The following is a 20,663-nucleotide window of genomic DNA, read 5'->3' as shown; positions in this document are numbered from 1 at the left end:
AGTCGCTACAATCCCATAATGCCCTGCTCTGCATGCTGAGATTGGACGCTGCCTGCTGGAATGTTCTAAATGAGTGCGGATTATGTGTGTGTCTCTCTCTCAAATTGCGAGTAAAGCTGCAGCTTGAACGCTTTGTATCTCTGCTGCTTGGCTGGGCACAGGAATGAGCGCAGCAGTGGTGCACAGAGGATTCCTCAGGAAATATGGTAAAGTTTATACTTTTTGATTTCCCTCTTCTTTTGAATCCCTACTTTCCACCTGTGCCGGCAGAGTTTTTTTTTTTTATTATTATTATTATTTTGTTCACTTTGTGTGCCACTCATTATTCTATAGGCCTAAATCAATCGATTTTAATATAGTAAATACTATTTGACTAATGCCATTGATTTGTTTATGTCTATGCAGTAATTTTTGGTAACACTTTACTGAAAGCCCTTATGTATAATGCATTATAAAAATATTTTTAATGCAGTAATTATGCCTTGTAATGCACCTTATAATGCATTGTATGGTCTCATTAATAATAATAACCACAGTTATAATACATTATAAAACTTATCTATTCATTGAGCACACCTTTAGAACGTATGATGCAGTAAAACACATGACAAACAAACAATTTCAGAATCTGCAAACATTATAATGCATTTTAACTTTGGTTACATTTATGAAAAGATATAATGCATTATAACGTGCATTATGGATACCTTTATAATGTATAATACATAAGTGTTACCTGCATTTTTAATTTTATGTTGCACAGACATTTGTCTGGTACATCTATTTTGGTTTCAGTCATGGTAGACTACTTATAACTCCTTTTTAAAGGTTCTTGAATAGCTTATGACTTGCAACTGAAGCAAAGATAAAGAATGTGTCCTTGTAGAAGTTTACAATATGTTGATTGGAGATTAAAAGAGTTTTATGTTTGTTTCACACTGCCAACATTCAGTCCAGAATGTAGTACTGCACTGAACATAAAATCTCTATCTTTGACATATCTCACAACTTTAATACTGTAGAATAACCAAATAGATGTAAAAAAAAAAAAAAAAAAAAAAAAAAAAATGGCATGAAAAATTCTGTTCCCGATCAATATACTGTAACGTTAATCTACCTGATGTTTAAATAATCTATAATCTGACAGTGAGCTATTTGTATGTACTCTTCATCTATTGCTTTCAGGCTTTCACAGCATAAAGTGTGTCAGCTCCACCTGTCCACCTTACTTCCACTCCTCTGTATGTCTGTATTTAGGTCAAATGATGATGATGAAATGACAATGAGAAAATTCATAACTTAGTCTACAAAAAAAAAAAAAAAAAAAAAAAAAAAAGATTATACTATAAAACAGAACATTTAAACTGTCCTGTCTGGTTTGAAATATTTTACTTGTATCCACACAAAAATCAGTAAGTTTGCATTGTCATTAAACTGAAACACTGACATAATTTTTTAAATATTAGCCAATGATAACATTCATCGCCCTTACATTTTTAAGGGTTATATGGAATACGAAATAGGGGACGATGGGGGAAGATGCCATCCCTAAAAACAATATGCATTTACTTTTAAATTGTAACATATTTAGATGTAAGTTTAGCATGTGCAGAATGATGATGCATCAGTGTCTGTTAATATTGTGTTATTAAGGGAAATAATTAGAAAAAAAAAAAATTGCTAAATTAGTTGTCAGCATAAAATTCAAAATTCAAGTCAAGTCACCTTTATTTTTATAGTGCTTTATACAATACAGATTGTTTCAAAGCAGCTTTACAGTGATCAACAGGAAAGTAATGATTCAATGATGCAAACAGAGTTCAATTCGCCTTTAAAGCAGCTATAAAAAGAAAAGAGTGTCATTGTTCAGCTGAAGTCAGTTCAGTGTTGATTCAGTCCTGTCGTAAAGATCATCAATTATGGAAGTTCAATTCGGCTATAAAACAGTTCTGTAGAAAACAGTGATGTCATCGTCCAGCTCAGTTCTCATCAAATAATGTCAGTGCAGTCAGATCAATAATATTGTTGAATATAAAGTGTCCCCAGCTAAGCAAGGCAGAGGCGACAGTGGCAAGATTCATCACACCAGTATGGAGACGAAGCTGGCCATCGGGGTCTGTGCAGAGGACTTGTCTTGTTCTTGTGGTCTTTGCTGAGGATCTGTGCTGATGGCTGGCATGTTGACAAGGCCTTCACAGGGGATTGTCTAGTAGACACGGTCTCTGCTGACATTCAGGGCTGTTGTGGTCGTGTCTAGGTGCAGGTCCACCTCTGATGTGGATATGGACCAGATCCGACTGACTACGGTAACCTCGGGATAAGGATGAGACAGACAGGCTAATATTAGTGTAGATGTCATTTTTCTTACGTTGTAACAAGTATATTGGATGTTGTGGGAAGTGTTCCTGGTTGTGGTTGACCTACTTTATGCAGCCTAACAATCCTTTAAAGGATTTGAATTTATAGAAATGCGATAATGTGTTATGTGTATGTCAGGTTAAAGAGATTTTTTAGTCTAGATTTAAACTGATAGAGTGTGTCTGGGATGATAGGAAGACTATTCCAAAGTTTAGGTGCTAAATAGGAAAAAGATCTACTGCCTGCGGTTGATTTTGATATTCTAGGTATCATCAACTGGCCAGAATTTTAATCGCAATAGACGTGTAGGACTATAATGTGTTAAGAGCTCACTCAAGTACTGGGGAGCTAAACCATTTAGTGTTTTGTGATTAGCAAGATTGTTAAAATGTATGCGATGTGTAATAGGGAGCCAATGCAGTGTTGACAGAACCGGGCTAATATGGTCATACTTCCTGCTTCAAGTAAGAACTCTAGTTGCTGCGTTTTGGACCAGCTGGAGTAAGAGGCCATCTTACTCCACAACTGGGCTAACATGATAATAACACCAGTAACAACTACATATCACTCTGGTCCTTCTGTGCCAATTCTGGTGGCCCATCTTACCCTAGTAAGGGTCTAATTTTTATCTTTTCACTTCAAAATAAAAACTATAATTTATACTCCACAAATCTAACTACATGAATTTGTCCACAAATCCCTCATTAACAAATATACACAAAAAGTTATATTCAACAAAAAGTAATGTCATAGATCATTACTTTCCAGAGACAAACTTAGATCAATTAACCTCTGTTTTGACTGACTAAATCTCACAAATGTTGATATTCAGATGGAATTACAAAATTAAGAAGAGTGTAGCCATTCATCAAATGTGTTGAGATGAGATTTCATGCCATCTTTTGTCAAGAGAAAAGACTAAGGTGTGAACTTCTGTTTAACCCTGATATATTTCCTTCTTGAGACTTGAGACCGGTGCAACGCGCAGCTGACGCTCATTATCACTCGCGTCACCGGCCTCGCGCCGTTCCCTCATGGCTCTCGCCCGCCCTGCTCGTCACATACCCCCATTGCCCCTCGCAGGCCGTGGGGTACTCCCGAGACTGCGTTCTACTCCCCCCTGGGGCCAGTCTCGGAGGCCGCAGCACCTGGGGGTAAGGACAGATGAGAGAAAAGGAAATGGAAGCACAGGGAGCGACAGACGAGAGAGGGAAGAGAGGAAAAAGGTCCGGTTCCCTGATACACTGTCACTCGGTCCTCAGCCAGCCGAGAGGCTCTTCTTCGTGGTGCCATGCGATGGTACTTGATGCGTGGTACTTGATGCGGCTCGATCCTCCTCCGCCCCCTGGTGGCTGGCGATGGCTTCTCCGGCTGAGGGCAGCCGGCAGCGAGTCCCCCGTTCCCTGCTCCTCCCCTTCATGGCGGACGGCAGCAGGCTCCGGCCCACGGCGAAAGGCGCCGACTCCTCCGCTCCCTCTTGGACGGCAGCCACCCCACCTCGTCCGAGGAGCACGGCAGAGCGCTCTCCGTCCCACCCGATGTATACTTGCTCCAGCACCACCGCCTTGGGCAGCCACTCGCGGTCTTCACACTCCCGCGCTGCCCGACCTCCTCAGCACCGCGATCCCCCTCAGCAGCGAGGGCTCTTCGACAGCATGTCCCTCCTTCCTCGCGGGTTTTGGCACCAATGTAACGTTGTTCATAGTTACGGGAAGAAGGAGGCGGGAACCGGCGAACGGTAAACACAACTTTAATATATAGAAAATAAACAAATACAAGACGAAAGTAATGTCCGTGAGGGTCTGCCGGCCACACAAACATAATAAAACATAAAGTAAAGTCCAGGCCTGGTCCTCTCTTGTCCTTCACTGTCGCTCCCCTTTTATGCTTCCGGAGCTTCTCCGTGAGAGACTCGAGACTGGTGCAACGCACAGCTGACGCTCATTATCACTCACGTCACCGACCTCGTGCCATTGCCTCACGGCTCTCGCCCACCTTGCTCGTCACACTAGTCTAATTATATTTGGTGGATAAGTCTATTAATAGACATTTTTAACTTCATTCCTGTAACATTAAATGGCAAAACATTTTGAATGTACCAACCTGGGCTGGCAAAAATATGTGTGAAAGATGAATATCATGGATTATTGTTATAGAGTACCTCAGGGATGACGTGTTTTTGTAGACCAACCCGGAAGTTAGCGGCGCACGGGTTCCCTCGATTTTGAAGCCTAAATAAAGTCATCAGATATAAAAAGCTAACAGTAGGCTATAAACGGACTACAGCACACCATGGTTGCGGATCAACGTCACCACCACCAAGCTTCCTCAAACTTTATTTAGAAAACAACTTTATTTAAAAACATGTTCGCTGATTATGATCTGCGCTGTGTATGAATACTTATCCACTTTTTCATGAGAAATGCTGTCCAAATGTCCTGTTTATCATGATGACGTCTAAAGTCCGCGCCAAAGGAAGTAGTCCCTTTTAGCAATTTGTTAGCAACCGCCGTTTTTGAGACACAATAAAGGTTTAAAAAATCACAAGCAGGTTATAACTGGTGTGTTTTATGTCATAGATCAAAACGTGAAAATATTTAGAGGCTTTGTTAACCACAGACCTTATTTCAGGCGATTTAGCAAAAACCCATTCAAAAAACCCATTGACTTCGGGGCGATGGAACCGGAAGTCCTAAAATGCTAACTCGCTTCCGCGTTTTGCCTACGAAAACACGTCATCCCTGAGGTACCCTATTATGTTTCGTTGTTGTTGTTTTTTTTTTGTTTTTGTTTTTGTTGTTTTTTTACTTATAATGAGTGGTTTATTGCAAGGCACAGTTAACTGAGTGATACTACCAGAATTTATTGTATTCTGTTCAATTCACTGTTAACTATTAAATATGTTTGTATGAAAATAAAAACTTACCATGACTGGGGTTGAAATAATGGAGTGCTATAGGGTTATGCTTAAGGTGTCAGGGGTGCATGTAGTCTAAAATCCAAGGATGATGCATGATGCAGAAAGAATGATAACAAGCAACTCTTCCAAGCTTTATAATGGGAGTGAATGGTGCTCTTGATTTTGAAGTCCAAAAAAGTGCATCCATCCATCATAAAAGTAAACCATATGACTCCAGGGGGTTAATAAAGGCCTTCTGAGGTGAAGTGATTGGTTTTTGTAAGAAAAAAAAAATCCATATTTAAATCTTTATAAACTCGAACTGCAAATTGACTTGCGCTTAAAGAGTAATCTCTGACCTGACACACGACACAATGACGAACGCGGAAGCACAGAGGATAGAGCAAAACAAAACATGAAGAATCCAATTTCGTGTGATGATTTATAGAAAGTATAATTTCTTGATTATTCTAGATAATTTTTTTGGCAGTAACCTTTTCAAAAAGAACAATGAATATAATTTTCTTGAAATTTTCAGACACACAGATTCACTGTTTTCTGAGAATGGAGCAAAAACTGTGCACTTTCATGAATTCATGTCTCATTTACCCTCTGTTTTTCTCTAAGGGGGCTTCATGTTTAAACAATGGAAGGAAAAGTATCTGGTGTTGACGGTGGAAGGAAATCTCATGGTGTGTCGAGATGCAGACTCGCCACCTGACCAGGTGGTGGTGCTGCAGAGTAACTGTGAGTCCATAGTGGAGGGTAAAGAAATCTTGGATTTGCCCCGTTTACCCCCTGGAGGACGCAGAGACAGCTGTTTTGCCCTCATCCTGCCCCAAGACAAATTCCTCCTCCTGCTCTCTGATAGCCCTGAAGAGTGCAGGTGGGCTCACAGCCTGGGTCATGTAAAGCTTCTTCAATGATTATCCTTTGTATAAGTATATATTTGTGCATTTGTGGATTGTGCATTACCTTAACTGATGGATATGGAAGTTAAGTTTCTGTTAAGAGAAATTTTAGCAAATGTGATGAGTGTTATACTAAAGTTTTTGTCTCCAACAGTCAATGGCTGAAGTTACTCAGGAAGGTGAAGGAGGTGAGTTATTACATTTCATTAACACCAAATATACTGTGTGAGACCACACTGGAAAATCTTGTATACCTGGAAATAATTTTTGAAAATAAATACTGACATTTATGTAGTTTTTGGGAAATTAAATATTTTACTAAAATTGTTATTCTGATATCATAATGTGTGATGTAAAAAATATACTGTATTGAATTAAAAAAGAATGCAGATAGAAGCATTTTCATTATTTTGGACTCCATTTAAGCAATAAACACACTGTAGTTCAAAGGTTTGAGGTCAGTAAGATTGATTTATTTTTATTTTATTTTTAAAGAAATTAATACTTTCTATTTGTATTTATTTTAAAACACAATGTATTCCTGTGATTTTTTTTTTTTTTTTTTTTTTGAGCATCATTACTCCAGTCTTCAGTGTCACATGATGCCTCAGAAATCATTCTAATATGATGATTTGATGCTCAAGAAATATTTCTTATTATTATCAGTGTTGAAAACCATTGTGCTGCTTTATATTCCTATTTTTGTGGAAACTGTGATATGTTTTTTATAAATGTCTTTACATGTCATTTTTGATCAATTTAATGTATCTTTACTGAATATAAATGACTATTTTAAATGATACAGTAATATTTCACAATATGTTTTTTGCTGTATTTTTGATCAAATCCTTTCAATAGTTGTGTAAAAGTTAAGAAAAATTATTTTATTGGTATCATCAGAAGATAAAGAAAACAGTTTTCATAGTGTTTCTATCACTTTTATTTGGTATTTGAACACTGAAATCTTATTTCTTAATGATTTTGGAGCATTTGGTATTTCCAAATGTAATTCCATTTTGCTGTCATTTAGTAAGACTGTACATGACTATACATTTTATATATATATATATATATTATTTTTTTTTTTTTTTTCAAAGAACACTGTATGCACTCCCCATAAATGCAGTTAAAATGCTTTTTTATACAGGGCCGAACAGCAGGATTATTCTTGATGAATGTTACATAATATATCATGTGGCAGTGCCTTCTCCAGATCCTATATCAATGATAAGTGTTGTAATCTCTCATGAGAGACAACCAAATACTTTGCCATCTTTAATCTTTGGATTAGAAAGACTTTTTCATGACCACTCTGCATACAGTATATTTGCACACCAATGGCATCCTCTTTTTGCTCAGGGTGTGACTTCACCACTGGCCCTGAAGAGACAGCAGAGCATCACGCCCTGCATCACAGACCGGGAGCCGCTTCCAGACATCTCTAGTGAAAAAGAGCCCACATCCCCGCACCTCAGCGACAAGGGCTTGAGCTCCCCGCGCGTCCGCTCCAGAGAGAACTCTTTCAGACACAGAGGTACGGCCCACTTTTACTACATATTTCATCATTTTTACTGACATTGACATTACATCATTTTTACTACATTTCACTGCATATTTTAATATTTATTAAAATATGCAGTCATATTACCATGAATGTGGTGCTATGGTAATTTCATGTTTTTTTACTTTTTTTTTTAAGCCATTCATACAAATATTCCTTCTGGAGTAGTGGTTCTCAAGCAGGAGAACAATTAGCATTCCCATTCAAGTAAAAGGCAGTTGCTCCCCCTGGGACACAGTATGTGATATTAATTCTGCTATATTTAATCATGGAAACTAAGTTCTGGATGCAATTGTTTGGAGCCAAACATCTGAGCAGCTAATGCCATGTGACACACTGCACCTGCAGGATGTGAAAGTGAAGACTGACATGTCAAAACTACAACAGTCCCAAACCCTCCTTTAGCGGCCAAAAAAGTTTTATTTAGTCAGAATACATGTTTGATTTTGAATGATACATGTATTGAAAAAATACAGTCAAGTCAACAAAATAAATGGAAGGAGAAAGCAGTTACAGGCATCAAAGTTAATTTTAACAACTGTGGCTTTGTGGTAAGAAAATCAATCCACATTTGTATAAAGGGCCTGTCCCAATACCAAACTTGTGGTGTTTGCACTTGACCACTTGTCTACTTAATGTATTTCAGGAGTTTCGCCAAAATTTTCAAGTGGGCGTGAAGACCACAAGCATTTTAAGACTTAACATAATAGATGGCACATTTTTAGTGATTGTGCTGCTTAATTTGCAAACATTTTACAAAATACATATAATCTCTATAGTCTGCACCAATATATGTAACATCTAATTCATTTAACTTACATTGGAAAGTTTTCCTAGAAATGTAGCAAAATCGGGTCCGCTGCCATTTTGAAGTGTGTTTAACTTCGTCAAGCGATGGAAGTTTATTTGTACAGACCCTCAACCCCTCGATTTTGACAGAGGGAGCGAGTCTACTTGATATGTACACTTCAGACAGATCCATAGACCACAATGCAACACGACTGTGACATCACAGAAGATAGCGCTTAATTTACCCCCACCACACACAACTCCAGTGTATGATATTGGAGTTATTTTGACTTTTAACCACATAATACTTGTAGCTACTTCAAGCTGACTGTTTTTAAACAGTTAGAGTTTAATGTATTGTTATTTTCTTTTGTGTAATTTTTTTATATTTTCTTCAACAGCCCAAGCATAGATACAGTCGTCGTGATTTTGCCAAGTAAGACATGTTCCTGGATCAACATTTATTGTTGATTCTGGAACAACATTCCTGTCCAAAAACATAGTCCTAACCCTATCCCTGCAAACAAGCCTGCACTGGCCCTTTACGGGCCCACTTAGGACTAGCGTAAGGGCCCCCAGCAGGCTGCCAGCGCAGGGCCCGAGAATTTGCTCATTGGCAAAACGTTGGCCCCTTAGCGCTGACCCTGCATGAGCAGCCTTCAAGAAGCCCTCACTAGGCCCACACAGGGCTCGCACTATTAATCTACAACAATAAATCTTGCAGCAAAGGGCGCCACATATTTACCATTAATGAAAATAAAGGTTAAAGATTGTTAAAAAAAGAAATGGTCAATGATTGGCAGAAGTATCTGCCAATCAAAAATATCCTAAATCATACTCTGTAAAATGTAAATCTCTTTGAATCTGACCACCACATGATGACTGGATCATCAATAAGTAATCAACTTCATCTGACCAGAATTTCTCTTGTAATTTTTGCTAAAATAAAAGTGCTTCAGAAACACACAGTTACAGCAGCCAGAGAAACATTAAAGTTAAGAAGTCAAGGGTCAAGAGCCCAACTAAAGCAAACGTAAAATTTTACTATTTTCAATAAAACATCAACATCTAAAAGTTTTGAATGAAAGAAATAATGAAACTGGATTGTAATAAGTGAAGATGCTGAGATGTAGACAGATCTGTTACTGTTTAATGTTCTGTTGCTGCTGGTCATGTGACAGTGTTTTCAGCTTATTTAAATAAGGACATTTTACTTTACTGCCAGTCATTTGACCGTTTTATCATCTAACTGTTTTGTTATTGTATTAATTACAGATTATTTTTGTAATTTTACATAACAGAAAATACTGTATAAAAATACAGCAATTTTTCTGTATAAAAAATGTGAATTACTATAATTTGTCATTAATTTTTATTCCATCTGTGCAGTTATAAATGGAAGGTCTTATTGAATTTCACATTAAATTTTAAAAAGCAGCCAAACAGAGCATGGGAAACGAAAGCGGGCTGCCTACACAAAACCTGCATGGGCCCAAAGGTACAAAAGTTGCTCTGGGGCCGATCGCGCTGGCCCACACTGGGCCATCATGGGCTTAATGTGGGCAGTCCGCTAGTGTGGGCTGCTCACAGAGAGCCTGCAGTGAGCCCAAAGCTGTGGGCTTCACCTGGGCAAGCCCGCACTGGGCCTGTTTAGGTTTGGTGTGGGCTGGCCCTAGCCCACTGTGCCTGCAAAAAGCCAGCATGGGCTCTGCAGGGGCATGTTTGCAGGGTATCCCTACCCCTAAACCTAACCCTACCATAACTTATCCCAAAAATCAGAGGGAAATGATAGGAGAATAAGAATGGTGTAGAAGCCCCTAACCCTTGTTGTAAGCCTAAACATGACATTAACTGAAAACCAATCCCTCAAATCTGATTGGTTGATTGGAATGTTGTTCCAGGATCAACAAGGATGTTGATCCAGAAACATGTTCTACTTCATGAAACCACGTTAACCACATACAGTTGAGCTCAAAAGTTTACATACCCCTTGCAGAATCTGGAAAAAGGTGAATAATTTTAACAAAATAAGAAGGATCATGAAAATTGCATGTTATTTTTTATATAGTACTGTCCTAATTAATTTCACATAACAGTTGTTTACATAGTCCACAAGACAAAAAATTTGCTGAATTTATAAAAATGACCCTGTTCAAAAGTTTACATACCCTTGATTCTTAATAATGTGTGATTACCTGGATGGTCCATGACTGTTTTTTTGTTTTGTGATGGTTGTTCATGAGTCCCTTGTTTGTTCTGAGCAGTTAAACTGAGCTCTGTTCTTCAGAAAAATCCTCCAGGTCCTGCAGATTCTTTGGTTTTCCAGCATCTTTTGCATATTTGAACCCTTTTCAGCAGTGACTGTATGATTCTGAGATCCATCTTTTCACACTGAGGACAACTGAGGGACTCAAACACAAGTATTAAACAAGGTTCAAACATTCACTGATGCTCCAGAAGGAAACACGATGCATTAAGAGTCAGGGATGTAAACTTTTTGAATTGGATGAACAGAATAAATTGTACTTTTTTTGTCTTCTGGGAAACATGTAAGTATCTTTTGTAGCTTCCAAAGGGCAGAACTAAATGAAAAAAATATGTTCTTTAAACAAAATAAAAAAAAACTTGCACATCAACTTCTTGTTCAAAAGTTTTCACCCCTGACTCTTAACGCATCGTGTTTCCTTCAGTGAATGTTTGCAGCTTTTGTAATAGTTTTGTCTGAGTCCCTCAGTTGTTCTCAGTGTGAAAAGATGGATCTCAGAATTATACAGTCAATGCTGGAAAGGGTTCAAATATGCAGAAGATGCTGGAAAACTGAAGAATCTGCAGGACCTGAAGGATTTTTCTGAAGAACAGAGCTCAGTTTAACTGCTCAGAACAAACAAGAGACTCATGAACAACCATCACAAAACAAAAACAAAAAAAAACAGTCGTGGATCATCCAGGTAATGACACACAGCATTAAGAATCAAGGGTATGTAAACTTTTGAATGGGGTCATTTTTATAAATTCTGCTATTTTTTTGTCTTGTGGACTTTATGTAAACAACTGTTATGTGAAATAGTTTATTAAGGACAGTACTAAATAAAAAATAACATGTAATTTTCATGATCCTTCTTATTTTGTTAAAATGATTAACATTTTTGCAGATTCTGCGAGGGTTATGTAAACTTTTGAGCTCAACTATACATACAGGCCTATAGAATGGTGCATAAAACAGATTTATAAGGAAATAAACTGTAAATAAGTTAGTTGGCTAAGGGCGTCCATTTAAATCCATTGCAAAGGTTCTGTCAGTTGTGGGCACTAATGCAACATAAGCAATGACGTACATCTGAGTGAACGAGATGCAGGGAAATTTGTGAGGAAAGGCCATATAATATGGCCCTGGGACAGTCTTGTGCACCTATTTCCTGTTGCATGCACACTCTCTCAAGTTATTTCAAGTCTGAGTATTGGGATAATCCCATAGTTTCACTTAGCATGTGTTATTTCACTTCAGGTGGTCAGCACCTGCAGTAGAGCTTCTGTAGACACAGGTGAAGTTATGAAGCCGCTGTCTGTTCTTGACGATGATGGTATGTATCAAAGTATCATAGTATTAATATCATAAATCATCACTGTCCGTGGTTAAGAGTACACTTGCACAAACGGAAAAAAATAATCCTGACATGTTGCTGATTAAAAGAGAAAAATCTCCTGCAATGTCAGAGTGCAGTTGTCATGTGGTAAGCCTCCCCCTCTCTCTCTCTCTCTCTCTCTCTCTCTCTGTCTCTCTTTCTCTCTCTGCTATAATCTGTTAAGCATGTTTTACTTTTTTTTTTTTTCATGCTTATTCTTTCTGCTATGTTCAGTATTCTGTATTTAGGTCTCTCTTTCAATGGTGCACTTTTTTACCTTAAAGAGTTTTTATTATTATTATTATTATTATTATTTGATTTGATTTCACTCATAAAAATAATTTTGTTGGCATAAAATTTATACCAACAAAATATATATATATTTTTTAATAAATTAATGCATTTAGGTTAATCGACAATATTAACTAATATTTTTGACTTGAATAAAACTCATTTAGTTATGATGATGTAGATGTTAGATGTTCATTCATTTGGCCCAATTTCCCAAATCATTTATTCAGTTCTCAATACAACGACACATTTCTCAAAACTATAAACACATTTCACCTGTTTTTTTTTGTTTGTTTGTTTGTTTTCCACTCAATTCCAATTTAAAAATGCCCTAATTTTGCACAGGTTTAACCATATTCTCATTCAGAAGACACAAGTACAAATAATTAACTCAAGCCGTCACAATGTGAACACAAATAACACACATTTACCCATGTGTAAACAGTCAGTATACCTATAAGTTCACTTGTAATACAGTTTACAATTTGGTCCCAAGTAGTATTAAATAGTACACTTACAAGTATACTATTAGTATCATACAGGGCACTATTAGTGTCATGCAGGGCACAACAGAATTTGAGTGTCACTACCTGAGCTCCCCTTCAGAATAACTGGGGATCGGGGTGGCTCTCACAGCCGAAGCCTTCCAAGGATAAAACGGATCTGAGGACCGTTATTATCTCTGAGAAGGCTTCGACGAAGAAGTCCTAATGCCAGTGGTGTCGGGCTTCTGAAGGCAGTCTCCACCGGGGCGAGATGGATCACATCTTATTATACGGTGCCCGTCTCCCTTCGGTGCCCTCAGGGGGCCTTTCTGCCAACCCTGCCACCTCAAACGCTTCAGGGCGCAGCGGTCTCCAACGAGCACATATCTCAGTGTCTGCCTAGAAACGTAGTGGTGCTGGGATGCTCGCTCCCTCCAAGGAGGGTCTCAGAGGAGTCAGTTTGGTTATTCCCTGCCGGTTTGCTGCTTCATTGCACTGAGTTGGCCACTCATGTTACACCAGAGGCCAGTCTTGAGAGACTGGCTGCCTTAGTAGATTTTTTGGCAGCTTGGAAACTTCTGCCAAACATATCTCATTGGGTCCTGCAAACAGCAGAGAAAGGATACAGTTCGGGTCTCGTCCACCCAGATTCAACGGAGTTCTATCCACAGTGGTAAGCCCCGGGTAGGCTCTTTCATAAAATGCGTGGATGCAGCTCTGGCTCCGCTGTGACTCCAGGGCATTTGCGTATTAAATTATATAAACAATTGGCTGATTCTGGCTCAATCGAGACAGTTAGCGGTTCAACATTGAGATGTTGTTCTTGCTCACATGAAGATGCTGGGGTTAAGGCTAAACACCAAGAAGAGTGTGCTTTCTCCAGCCCAGAGAACCACCTTTCTAGGCGTGGTATGGGATTCATCTATGATGCAGGCACGTCTGTCTCTTGCTCAAATAGAAGCAATTCTCATAGCTGTAAACAAGTTAAAGCTAGGCCAGTCACCCACTGTCAAAGAGTTTCAGAGACTGTTGGGTCTGATGGCAGCTGCGTCCAACGTGATACCTTTTGGCTTGCTGCACATGAGACCCTTGCAGTGGTGGCTCTAAACCAAGGGGTTCTCCTCAAGGGGAATCCATTTCACATTATCAAGGTCAGGCGACAATGCCTTTGTGCCTGTGTCATGTGGAAAAATACTTGGTTCCTTTCCTAATGGCCGGTGATGAGGGTTCCTTGTCATCACGTAACGCTTACGACGGATGCGTCCCTCACCGGCTGGGGGTGATCATGAGTGGTCGCTCAGCTAAGGGTCTGTGGTGTTGCCATCATCTTTCCTGGCACATAAACTGCCTGGAGATGATGGCTGTGTTCCTGGCACTCACACACTTCCTCCCAGACCTGAGAGGCAATCATGTGCTTCTCTGCACAGACAACACATTGGTATATAAATCATCAAGTATGTCAACTCTATGGTTGGACGCCATGGTACAGACGTGGCCAAAGCTGTCTTCTGCTAGTAGCCCCATTCTGGCCGGGCAGGTGTGGTTCTCTGACCTAGTGTCTCTCCTCGACGGCTCTCCCTGGGAGATTCCAGTCAGGAAGGACCTTCTTTCTCAGGCAGGGGGATCAGTCCTTTACCCCTGGCCAGAGTTATGGAAACTGTGGGCACACGTTTGTGAGGTTTTATAACTTAGATCTGGCCTCCACTCCGGGGTCCAGGGTGCTCTCGTCTTAGTATGCGTGTACGATTTCACACAGACAGGCACTTGGTACTATGGCGGCATGGGTATAGATGTTCCCACAGTGTATTTTGCACAGCGCAAGCCCTTGAAAGGGAACGTCTCGGTTACGACTGTTACTATGGTTCCCTGAGAGGGTACAAGATGCTGCGTCGCTTTGCCTTACTCCCTGCATGCCTGTGACCGACATGCTTCAGCCTATCAGAAGCTAGCTCTGTTTGGTTTGGGTGTGCTTTATAGTTTCCTGGTCATGACGTCACCCGCCTATGACGTTCCATCACGCCACTGGACTGATTTCACATGTGCTTCACGACGCAATCACGCTGAGGCGTTCCCACAGCGTCTGGTTCCCTCTCAGGGAACCATGGTCACAGTCGTAATTGAGACGTTTTCCTTTTTTGCGTCCTTAATTACTTTCCTTAAAACAGCTCTTTTCCTTTGAAAAATGCCTCAAGTGTTTTCTTTACCACATGAAATGCCTTTTTTCCTTTCTGTTATTTCTAGTTTACATTCCTCATTCCACCATGGTACACTCTTCTTTTCCTTTTCCCACCCATTGCTATAGGAATAGATTCCTTTTGTGCAAGGGATATCATATTTACAAATTTACCATAGTTTTATTCAGTATTTCCTTCCAAAGATATTTTGTTAACTAACTCTTCACATAACATTTTAAACTTTTCCCAAACTGCCTTGTAGGGCTGTCATGATATCAGATTTTTCACTACACGATTATCATGGCTAAAATAATTCACAATAACAATTTATTGCAATATCTATTGAAATAATTCTATCAGTCAGATCTTTACCAATCTTTATCTTTACAGATCTTTTAAGTATCACATTGCATACAAAATGAACAATTCCACTAATGGCAGCCAGTTTAAAAAAACTTCCTTCTGTGAACTGATGTGGCTTCTTATCACAGAATGATGCAGAAATATTACTTTATAGTATTCTATACAGCTTTAGATGGATGCTGAGGCTTTTTAGGTCGGGTAGAATCTGCGATGTCTGACTTAGTTTGTTTGCTGGCTTTCGTGGCTATGTTTATGTAAACCAGGTTGGTGATTTTGCCCCCTTTTGCGCTCACTGTTGATCGGCAGGTTCTGCAGACTAGGGTGATTATTAAAGAGTCATTTTCGTGGAATCCAAAAACCTTCCACACTGGTGAGCTCTAACTTTCTTTGAGTGCTGGTAGAGTGTCTCGTCTGTCATATCTGACGACATGCATTTACGCGGCAGTAGCAGCTGCGCCCTGTGATTGCTTGTGTTTTATTACAGATGGCAACCAGCGTCAAGGTACAATACTGCCACCTACTGTACATTGGGATGTCAACCAGATACTGGCACTGGATAATTTACGTCATATTATCATGTGTATACACTATTTCTTTTAAATATTACGGTATACGTCAATAATGGTATACCGCGCCACCCTACTGCCTTCTTACAATTCCATTTATAACTTTGATAAAAGTTTTGATACTGTGGCAAAATCTGGACATTACAATGGGAAATGATCACTTCCCAAATTATTATCTATGACTGTCCATGTGCATTTAAAGTATTTCTTGGCTTTTATTATATCCATTCGTGTACTCTTTCCATTATTCAGACATACTAGAGTTGTCTTCCATAAACTCTTTTATTATTTCCCCATTTTAGTCCCTATAGGCTATTTTGGGAATTCAGATCACTTCATATGGTAATTCTGTTTGACATTTCTCTAGTAGCCTTTTTTTTTTTTTTTTTTTTTTTTTTTTTTTTAGAATATCCACTCTTAGCTTCTTGCATGGATTATACAAAATCTTAATTTTATCCTGTAACATAATTTCTATAATTAAACTCTCATATTTGCTCATATTTCATATGTGCTGCAAAACTTTCTATATATTAAATGTGATGTATATAAGATATTTTATGTTAAAATACATTCTCTTAACCCAGTTTATTGTTCATTGACTACTATTTGTATGTCATTTATGGGTTTATCTCCCCCAGAAGTGTAAACATTGAGCCCCCCCAGGCACCATTTAAACATTGAGAGCGTCAGCTCAGGCCTGTCAAAATTTTTCCAGCTCAACCACTAGCGTGAGTTTGAGATGTGACTACTGTAGCAGGCGGAGCCAGAGGGTGTTTAGCTGGTGTGGGACCATGACTGACGCGTTACATGGGAAAAGACATTCAGCTTCGGTCACAGAAGTTCAAACCTTCAAGACCTTCAAAGATTAAACAGGTCATGAACATGTCAAAGCAAACAGAGCCTATGTTGGGCTTTTTATTGAAAGTAGCCTACTTTTACCTGTTGAGACATGCCTTCACAAGCACTTGTAAGAGATGTATTTGTGATGTTTTAAGTTGGGGGAGGCACAATGCGTGAAAGGGGGATTTGCAAAATATGCTGTATTTTTGTAAATCCACTAGGTGCCACCACTGTCTCAGACAAGGGCTTTGCCAGGGTCACCTTATTTAATGTTCTTTGCACTATCTGAGCTTTCACAGAATCTCTTAATTCTGAAGCACTTGTCCGTGGAGTCATTTATGAGGACTGCCACAGTTAGTGGTACAGTGGCTCAATCTATACCTTGTGTGTTTCAACTGATTTTTAGTTGGTTACTGATACTCCTGTATTCTTTTCCATCTTTATGAAGTCTCATAATCAGTTCTTTTCAATTCTTCTCTATACAGAGCCATGATGCATGTGAATTGTTAAATTAAAAAAAACAACAACACAAAACATGAAATAAATACCACTATTGCATTACTGTGTCATCATTCTCAAATGGGTGGAACGTCACAACAAAATGCTGCCAATAACGGAAACAGTGATGATTATGACTGACAGAATTTTAGTATAAAAAAATCATTGTCATTTAGTCAGTTAAATACACTCATGCAATTCAGCCCTTGCCATAACATGCTGTAAGTTGCAGTCATTTTAGTGTTTGTAATCTTTTCTTTTTCGTTTGAAGTTTAATAGGAGAAAGGTGGCAGCTTATCTGTGTCATGAACAGCATTGCAGACAACAATATAAACTAGGCCTGAAGTGCCACCAGTGCTCTCTAATCTCTGTAAACATTGCCTCAGCACATAATGAACAGTTGAAGTGATCGTGGATATTGCATATGCATACAATGTCAACATGTTCAGGTCATTTATCTACAACCATTTCTGTTGTGAACTTTAGGCAGCATAAACCAACGGCCTCCCTGCAGCCCCTCAGTGGCTCCGCCCCTACGCTCCGCAGACTGCCTGCGCCACGGAAACAGCAGCGATGCACGGGCTGTGAGAGCTGTCTGTCTGCTGATGGGCGGAGCAGCCGCGTCCTCAGCACTGGGGTACCTGAACTCCTGTCCACCCACCTCCTCTAACATGGCTGCCCATAATCCTGAAATGACCCACTCCACAGCCTTCTCTGAGATGGGGGGAGGCAGTTCTTACCATGCCTGCAGCCAAGCCATAGAGTCGCCACATTTTAACAGCTTCGACTTTGAAGGAGACTCTGATTTTGATGCTTTCGACTGTGGAGGGTTTGCATTTTAATGGAATATGTTTACCTTATCCACAGGGGTCCCACAGTCATGGAAAAGGTGGAAATGTTAGGGAATTTGAAAATTGTTATTTCCAAAACTTCAAAAAGTAATGGGAATTCCTGTAGTGAATATAACTAACTTTGAAATATTTACTTTACTTAATAATATATTGCTTTTTTGTGAGTGCAAATACAAGAATTTTTAAATAATTATCCAGTAATTAAGGGCAACTGGAAAAGTCATAGAAACCCATTGGTATACATTGCTGTATACAGTTTGTTTGGTAATCTCTTTTCAGTAGAAGACATTACAATATGTGAATTAGAGACCATTATGGTTTTTTTTTTCATTGTGACATTATTTCCATGCCAATTTATCACCTTGTCATGCCCATGCACTCCTTTTATACAAAATACTATTTCTTATATTTTTCTTTTCATTTTGGTATGGAATATGACCAAGAAATGCCCTTGGCAGGTTTTGTGAGATTCATCCAACTGTGCTCCTTTTAATTCCTATGTTGTAGCTATTGGATGTTTCAAATATACATTATCTTCCCATATGAAATAATAATGATAAAAAATGTTGCTGTTCCTTAGAACTCTTAACCCTTTTTTATTTCTTATTTATCCAGTTCAAATATAAGGGGTCAAAAGTTTTATCTTGTATAAAGTTTATTGAAAACTTTTCAGATATTTGTGGATACACTTATATAGTTTATGACTGCAAAAACAGTCATTATCAGTATCCTCACTGTAAAGAAGGACTTTATTGTGACAAGATTTATTTACTTATTTAGTGCTTTTTTTCTGTGATTTCTGCGAACTGTGTGTAATTCTTAATTTTAATGTATAATATTTATATAAAATTTGTTATATTCACCTTTCCCTCTTTCTTATGTCCCCTTTTGCTCACATTCTTTCTCTGTTTGTGTTATGGAGAGTTTGTGTAAGTGAGAACATAGGTGAGTGTTTATTAAATGGTAATGTAATGTTATGTCATAGTGAGTGTCTGTCCTTCAGCTGAATGAGTAGGATCATGTTTACAGTGTGATAAATGACTGGGCCAAAAGTTAAACAGGATGATAAAGCAAATTAGCTGGAGACAGCATTTATAAGTGAACTTTAGCTCACATGCAAGTGTCACACTGCAAAAAACAAACAAACAAAACAAACAAAACACTTCCTCAGAATGTCTTGTTTTTCATTACAAACATCTAACCATTCTTACACCATGATACATTTACTTGAGAAGCATAATTACTAAAGATATTAAGACTTGTTTTCTGAAAAATGTTTCAATATTAAGCGACTTGCTTAAAATTGCTTAAATGTTTAAAATTGCTATATTCATACAAAGTAAATAAAGCCCATAATCTGAGAAAAAAATATCTGTTGGATATACATGATTTAATCGTACATTTAATCCACATCAATCAATAAAGTAACACAAACATACTTTGTTTACATAACTTCAACATCAAGGGAATGAAGGGAATCTTATTATAATGTTTCCACCCACGGCGCCACCATTTTTTATTTTTTTTTGCAAGCGACTGGAGTGCATCTGTCCTGCACAGTTTAGCTGAAAGCTACATGAAGGAAGGTGAGTTGGGTCAGAGCAAAACTCTGCAGGACAGCAGCACTCAAGAACGACCATCCCTGAGCTCGTGATATGTTTCAGCTATGTAAACATTATCACTAATCTGTTAACGGCTATAACTGTAAACATTTGATTTTCCATAAACTCCCGGCATCTGAGCCACTAAGGACGCAGTGGTGTAATTTTATTTATGAAGGGAATGTGTCCAGATAAATTCATATACCAGTATATGCAAGTCATTTTACGCGTCACATTTAAATCCGCAGCATAATGCGAGAAAACCGCCAAATCATTTCATTGCATTTTTGTCAGTAGCAGTTGTGGTGCATTGAGAGTTAAAGCGTGCAGAGAATCGGCAGAGAAATGTTACAGATGATTTTATTCCATCTGCACACACTGAAACACAAACTGTGGGTGTCTGTAAAAGGCATATTCTTATTAAGCTGTGACTTTATTTATAAAGATTACTTTATTGTAGCCTATTTGAAGCACACTATAATGATGCCATTAACACACTTCAAGTTAACTTGGAATGCCATTGCAATGTGCTTTAAAATCACTAAAAGTTTGTTATCAGTATAATATTAATGTATGTTCAACATTCTTACAACGTAATTGAATTGCAATTCTAATGTCACCAAAATACATTTGAAGTTTATGCTGAGTGAATTCTGCATTTCAAAACTTAAATACAGGAGTATATTTAAAGTGTACTTAAGTATACTTGGAATAGATCCACTTTAGCACAAACAAGTATATTTAATACAACTTTAGTTGAACTTCAGCACTGCTTTTGGACAACTAAAATGCATTTAGTACAAAATTAGTTGTTCCAATTTAGCAGACTTTAAGTATACCAATTTATAGCGTG

The 20,663-nt window shown here is 38.5% G+C and overlaps 2 protein-coding genes across 3 annotated transcripts in view; both read left to right on the top strand.

The window, feature by feature from the left end:
* si:ch1073-83n3.2 (uncharacterized) lies at positions 1–19,186 on the top strand. Of its 2 annotated transcripts, XM_051864084.1 has the most exons (5): positions 1–206; positions 5,885–6,143; positions 6,323–6,356; positions 7,528–7,702; positions 17,845–19,186. In XM_051864084.1, exons 1-5 carry the CDS (start codon positions 164–166, stop codon positions 18,198–18,200), a joined length of 867 nt encoding a protein of 288 aa, XP_051720044.1. In that variant the 5' UTR covers positions 1–163; the 3' UTR covers positions 18,201–19,186. The 2 variants fall into 2 exon arrangements, with proteins under 2 accessions (XP_051720044.1, XP_051720043.1); XM_051864083.1 differs by lacking the exons at positions 1–206; positions 5,885–6,143; positions 6,323–6,356 and having other exon boundaries at positions 6,855–7,702.
* ech1 (enoyl CoA hydratase 1, peroxisomal) overlaps positions 6,826–20,663 on the top strand; it is a 140,548-nt gene continuing 126,710 nt past the window's right edge. Inside the window, exon 1 of the mRNA XM_051864079.1 lies at positions 6,826–6,839. The gene's annotated coding sequence lies outside the window, so the exon portion shown is untranslated. The remainder of the gene's footprint in view (positions 6,840–20,663) is intronic.

Source organism: Ctenopharyngodon idella, chromosome 15, assembly GCF_019924925.1.
Source record: "Ctenopharyngodon idella isolate HZGC_01 chromosome 15, HZGC01, whole genome shotgun sequence".
Taxonomy (NCBI): domain Eukaryota; kingdom Metazoa; phylum Chordata; class Actinopteri; order Cypriniformes; family Xenocyprididae; genus Ctenopharyngodon; species Ctenopharyngodon idella.
This window is presented reverse-complemented; position numbering and strand designations above follow the sequence as displayed.

Coding starts and splice junctions, on each gene's coding strand:
- si:ch1073-83n3.2 (XM_051864083.1), top strand. CDS start 7,144: ATGATTTTGGAGCATTTGGTATTTCCAAATGTAATTCCATTTTGCTGT. Junction 7,703..17,844: donor GAACTCTTTCAGACACAGAG/GTACGGCCCACT, acceptor TGTGAACTTTAG/GCAGCATAAACCAACGGCCT.